The 5,971-nt window shown below is 42.3% G+C and overlaps 1 protein-coding gene across 1 annotated transcript; it reads right to left on the bottom strand.

Moving 5' to 3' along the window:
* Positions 2,373–3,654, bottom strand: LOC109832299 (calcium uniporter protein 2, mitochondrial-like). Its single transcript, XM_020399722.1, has 2 exons — positions 3,155–3,654; positions 2,373–2,932 (listed from the first exon to the last, which is right to left on the bottom strand). Exons 1-2 carry the CDS (start codon positions 3,623–3,625, stop codon positions 2,474–2,476), a joined length of 930 nt encoding a protein of 309 aa, XP_020255311.1. The 5' UTR covers positions 3,626–3,654; the 3' UTR covers positions 2,373–2,473.

Genomic DNA, 5,971 nt, shown 5'->3' with positions numbered 1-5,971 from the left:
CCCGCACGCTTGTTGATCAGTTCCAAGTGCCCGCCGCGTTTGTCGGTCAGCTCCAAGTGCTCGGCGTGCTTGACGGTTAGCTCCAAGTGTCGTAAAGAAGCAAACGAGCACATGCAACAAGTTAGCGAAGCATACAAGTCAACAGGATGATCAGATACATAAAACGGCAGAAAATACAAGTCCCGGAAAATCGCAAGGTGCCAAAGAGTTCAGCCAAGGCCAAATTTTCCCCGCCAACGCAGGATAGCCCGCTGACCTGTGCCAGCGCTCGTCAGCAGCAGCTGACCCGCGCTAGCGCGGGTCGGGCGCAGTTGATCCGTGCCCCCGTGGGTCAGTCACACTTACCCGCACCCCTCGCGGGTCAGCAGGACCTGCCGCACAGTCCTGAGCTCCAAACGCATTTTTGACGAGTCTTTTGCTGTTTTCTCAGGATTTGTTCATTCCTGAGTGTCTCAATTGATTGGATATCATCCACAAACATGGTTAGACCGTTATTAACTGAAGATAGAATCAAATCATTCAGTCTTATACAAATACCCCCATCCGGTGCCCTATAAATGCAAGCCCAGAGCCTCTATTCTGAGGGGGCAAATTATTATCAAGACGAGGAGGTACTTCCGAACTTCAGAGCCAAGAGCCACGAATTTCAGCAAGGGCTAGCGAGATCCCAGCGAACTTCGGCATAAAGAAGGAGTCTTTTGAAGGATCTGAAGCCTGTTTCCACCTTTCCTTAATATTAGGCTTGGTCTTAATCTCGAGAAGAGTATTGATTTCGCTTGGTCGATATCAGTACTTCAGCGAATACGTCCTTGATGAAGTAGAAGCTCTGATTAATCATTCTGTCAACCGAATCCGATCCGTAGGCGGTCCACGAATATCAACGTCCCCGGCACAGGCAAAGATCCCATACAAACAGAGACTAATAAATAGGATCTATGTGTTATTTGAAAGAGATTGTAATCAGTTATTTTTATTGTGTAAAAGTCTTATAAAAAGACTAACTTTTGTTGAGTTTATTGTAACGCCTGTAATAGATTCAATCACAATGAAGAAAACAATTTCTGACCCAAACACATATCTTTTTTTTTCCTTTTGGATTTTGTTTAGATATGCATATTGAAAAAAAAAATATTTATTAATCCATGAGTGTTATTTCTTCCTCAATTTCTTGCTTTATCAATGCTTTATCCATGAGTGTTATTTTTTTTTCCCTTTTCCCCATCAATCAACTTTGTCAAATAACCCATGAAATCCTATAGTATTACTGAATCTGTTTAAAGGGATGAAAAGAATGGTTGTATGCATGAGCGTTGATTCTGGTACATATACCCGTCCATGGAAACCAAATTTTATCCAATTATGGTGCGGTTGCACCAGAGTTGCAAATATTTCCTGAATTAAGTACTATTCCCTGATTTTCTAAAAACGAAATTGTGCGATTCGCGGGTATAGGGTTTTTTTTTTTTTTTACTCTGACTTTTGAAGATTTGGGATCGAATTCCAATTTCATATGGGGCATGCAAATAGCACAAGACTAAAATGATTAAGACCATGTTTGGATGCTGGAATCAAATAAGGTGGGAGAAAATGAAATTCCAAATTTTTAATAAGAGACTTCTATTCCAAGTTGAGTCTTGGATATTGATTGTAAGTAAATCTGGAGGCGTCGATCTTGTCCTGTAAGGTGCTAGTGACCCTGACCTCCACTGAGGAACATTTTGTTGGATGATATCAGCTCTGCTCCTTGTTTATCAGATTCCCTTTTTTTTTATTTTTAATACGGTTGATTGCTGTACCCTGAGAGGTTCTCCTCACCATCTTTGGGTTTTGTTTCATTATTTTTTCTTATTAACGTAAAAGCATATCTTTGGGTTTTATTTCATTTAAAATGTCAATTGTATAGCATCAAATGGCGACCTGCCGTCATCGGCACATTCATTTCACTGGTCGATGCAAAATTAAGTTCAGTTGGATCTGATTACAGCAAGTCATACTACATTAGAATTTCAATTATATGTTCTACTCGTAAGTGTTTTGACGCATTGGTGATTTGTCCACTAAAAGTACCACATATTTTTATCATCGTAAAAAACTTCTACCTTCTGCTGAAAACAGAGAGAATTTTCTTTCCTTAAAAATTTTTCCTCTCCTTCTCCAGGTTCCAAGTAGCCATCTGAATTAGTTTCTCCTGACCTTACCCATCTGGTTATCTTTTCTTTATTTTCCTTTTATTATATCAGAGTGATTTGGGAAAAAATTTCCATCGCGTTCACTGGTTTATGTTCAGGGGATTTTGCTGCTTATTGAAATAGTCTCCATAGGGTTGCTGCGAGTCTGTTCTCGATCGCAAAAAAAGAAAAGGAAAAAAAAAAGGCTCTGTGCATGCTACTTCTATTAACTATCGACAAATTCTCCCTCACCTTCTTTTTCAATTAATTTGATAATTGCATCTACAAACCCCACGCCAATTCTTCTACCGATTATTAACACTCGGCAAGTTCTTATCCTTGTGTTGTTGACCATGGCAAGCTTTCCTGAGCTCATTGAACCTCTCCATGTCAAAATTTTGCGTCTTCATGAGCCGCTTCTGCTTCGCAGAGAACCGACTCTCGAAGAACCCCTCAAAAGAAGGTTCCCTCGACGTCCTCAGAAAGAAGGCATAACTCGCCATGAAATACACGGAAGTGACGTAGAAACAGATGGGCTCCATCACATCCCACGACAACTCCCAGAAAGTCAGGCGCATGAATCCTGTTGTTTGCAGAAGCAGCAATCCCAGCCCACACCACAGCTCTCTCCTCACCAGCGCCTCTGCCTTTACATCTATCTCAGCTTTTTCCTCCTCCATTGCCCTGAGCTCGTCTACTCTTGGGTCGTTCTTGTTCTCCTTTGGAGTTGGTAGGGGCATCACGCTCTCGATTGCTCTTGCTACCTTCAAATTTGAAGAAAAAAATATTTAGCACATTCCATCTCTGGCAACCAAATTTGGCTTATCCTCTCGGGCTAAAACAGTCAAAACATTTTCACTCAGATGTCTATCTTCGATTGAGAAAGGGGCCTATCCTCAATTAACCCATTTAAAAAGGACACAGTTTATTAGCATTCAAATAATAATTTGGAGTTGCGACTAAAGATTAAGGGAAAAAATTATCACCTGGTCAGGGCGAAGAAAGACGACATTCCCCAAAACGATGACAGCACCCGAATCATCAAGAAGCTTGGCTACACTCATCCCCGGCTCAAAACCCCCACCAACATCGCTGCATATCCCTACGAACTCCGAGTAGGAAACCTGACTATTGGGTATCCCCCGCAGCCTCCTCCTCACGGCCTCCACCTGTGAAGCTCTGAGCACCTTCTTTGTATCCGTTATCGATATATAATTCACCCCCTCTCTCAGGTCCTCTCCCTTCGACGTCGACGCTTGGATTCTGTTCACAAGCTTGTCACCTGCCGGAAGATATGGATAGAGCCCTCGAAGAAATCCTCTGTGTTCTTCGCTACCGTTAGACTCGTTGTTGATGAAGGGAGGAAAAGTCATTGTGGTGGTGGTTCGAGAAGAGAAAGAGAAGGATGATTTGGCCATGTTGAAGAAGCGATTAGTTATGGTTTTTCTGTAGGCCATGATGATGAAGGTGATGCCTTAGTCTGCGTTTCGATGGAAGGGCATACCGAGATTATGAGGTGCAGGGGTTTTTATAGGAGGGAGAAAATATCTATGGGAGCGTGTATGTCGTGATTGCGTCAGAAGGAATTTTGGCGCATCTTAAGACCAGCCGAGGATTGGGACGGTAAGTGCCTTAACCAAATACTACCTCCAATTCAATTTGTTTTGGAAACCTTTGGGGGCTTCAAGTCCAAGTGGCAACTGAGTTTGGGCGGTTTGACTCAAGAGGATAGGTTTGGGTTAGCTCCAACCTCACCCATGTGCAGACACAAACACCCCTTAATTAGCTCACTCGTCTCTTCGCTAGAACTCATCTACCTGTTACTATGAGACTCTATGAATCATGTGACCTTCTGAGTCCTATTAATGACCAAAATATTGCATTCCTTATGTAGGTCGTAAAAGATGATCCTGAATTTATATTGATTGAATTGTGTATTACAAACTAGAAGTCTCTTTCACACAGAAGAAGAGAAAATTGATCTGATCTCTTTTTTGTTTAACGCGGGATCTTTGGGTCGAAATGATGCCTCACTCGATGCTTGAGTCGAGTTTGCTTCATGTTGATGATTCGAACAAGATTGTGAACAAACTTCCTCGTGTGGTAGAAGTTTTGTAAGAGTTTGAGTACCCAAGCTAAATACTTGAAGGTCGAGTGCATAATTCTCTCAATCCTAGGTTCTCTCTTTTTTTTGTAGCCATTAGTGGTTATTTACAGAGGAGAATGGTATGTAACCATCTCACATTTTAAGCCTTAGTGGCTGACTTGGTCAAGCAGTGCAGGCGGACTTGACGCTACAGGCGAACTTGAACGTTCAGGCGAGCTTGGCAAGCTTGCAGGCGAGTTAGAGCATGCAAGCGAACCTTGTCGGCAAAGTTAAGTGTTCGGGCGAACCTAACTTTGTACGAGCCACCATGGCGGAGCTTGATCAGTCCAGGCGAACTTGAATCTTCATGAGTCATTCAGGTGAGGCCTAACTGACAAGCGAACTTGGTTTTGCCGACGAAGTTCGAGCATTAAGGCGAACTTGACTTCGTTCGGGCAAACTTGAATGTTCAGGCAAACTTTTAAGCTTCTTCGCTTGTTCCAAGTTAATTTGTCTTGCTTCACAACTCGTATATGTCCATATATTGATCAAAAGCTTTCTTTGTTAGGGATAGAGGCAATTTTACTTACCTACAAAACCATCTTCAAAGTTTTCAGATCTCAGTAGTGACTTAGAGCGGGGTCTGAAATTCTTTGAATATTTTGACTTACAAAATGATCACTATTCACCAATTTAGGCTAAGTGGGAAACTTTCCAACGAACTTGGCCATTCTGACGAAGTTGAGTTCTTTAGGTGAAGCTATTGGGTTCAGGCGAGCTAAATGTTCAGGCGTACTTAGAATTACAAGTGAACTAGGCAGCTACAGGCGAACCAAGCAGCTGTAGGCGGGCTTCAAAGTTCACCAGCCGAGGCAATGATGGCCTACAGATCACATTAAATGTGATGTGATTTGACCTCGTTGTGTTACACGCTCAATCTGAACTGTTACGTCGGTTGAGATTATATCTGAACTGTTTCTTTGAGAATTAATATTGATTGTTGATTTCAAAAAAATTGAATCTCAAACGTTGAATTGAACCGTCACATCGGTTGGAGATCAAATCTCAACAATTTATTTCTCCCACCTATATATAGGCTTGTTCTTCCTCAAGAAGAAGCCATTGTGATCTTGTTCTTTCGACCAGAAGAAGAAAATCTCACGCGATCTTTTTACTCTAACTTTCTCTATGGCGCCCAAGACTAGAGCCATTGTTGCTAAGGCCCCCGCTACTCCTCACGTCGCTCCGCCCTCCTTAGGTAAGCTCAAAAGACTTCGTCTTTTTGTGTTCTTTCATTGGTACAAAACCTTGGGGTTTGAAGAATATGAACAAGTGAAGTTCATTCTTCTAGCGATGTTTGTTTGTTATGGCGAACTTCGTTGTCTAGAGAAGTTCGTTAGTTCTTGCGAACTTCGTTTGTGCTGGCGAACTTCTTTGTCTAGCGAAGTTCGTTTGTTCTGGCGAACCTCACTGTTTGGTGAAGTTCATTTGTTCACGTAAACTTCGCTATCTGGCGAAGTCAATTCATTCAGGCGTACTTCCTTAGCGCGCTAGCATAGCAGAGTTCGCATGCATGGTCGAGTTTGTCTGTTTAGTAGGGTTGGTGAAAATTTTCACTTTGTCAAAGATTTATAATCTCTCTCGTATCCTTGTTTTGTAGTGGTTTACTCTGGAGCTGCTATCCCAAGGGTGAGTGCCATTGGCCATGATAGTGGGG

The sequence above is a fragment of the Asparagus officinalis genome, chromosome 3 (genome assembly GCF_001876935.1).
Source record: "Asparagus officinalis chromosome 3, Aspof.V1, whole genome shotgun sequence".
NCBI classification, from domain to species: domain Eukaryota; kingdom Viridiplantae; phylum Streptophyta; class Magnoliopsida; order Asparagales; family Asparagaceae; genus Asparagus; species Asparagus officinalis.
This window is presented reverse-complemented; position numbering and strand designations above follow the sequence as displayed.

Bases quoted from the DNA above. Each gene is read 5' to 3' on its own strand.
- LOC109832299 (XM_020399722.1), bottom strand. From the start codon at position 3,625: ATGGCCTACAGAAAAACCATAACTAATCGCTTCTTCAACATGGCCAAA. The intron at 2,933-3,154 runs GTGATAATTTTT...TCAAATTTGAAG, and splicing joins TCTTTCTTCGCCCTGACCAG to GTAGCAAGAGCAATCGAGAG.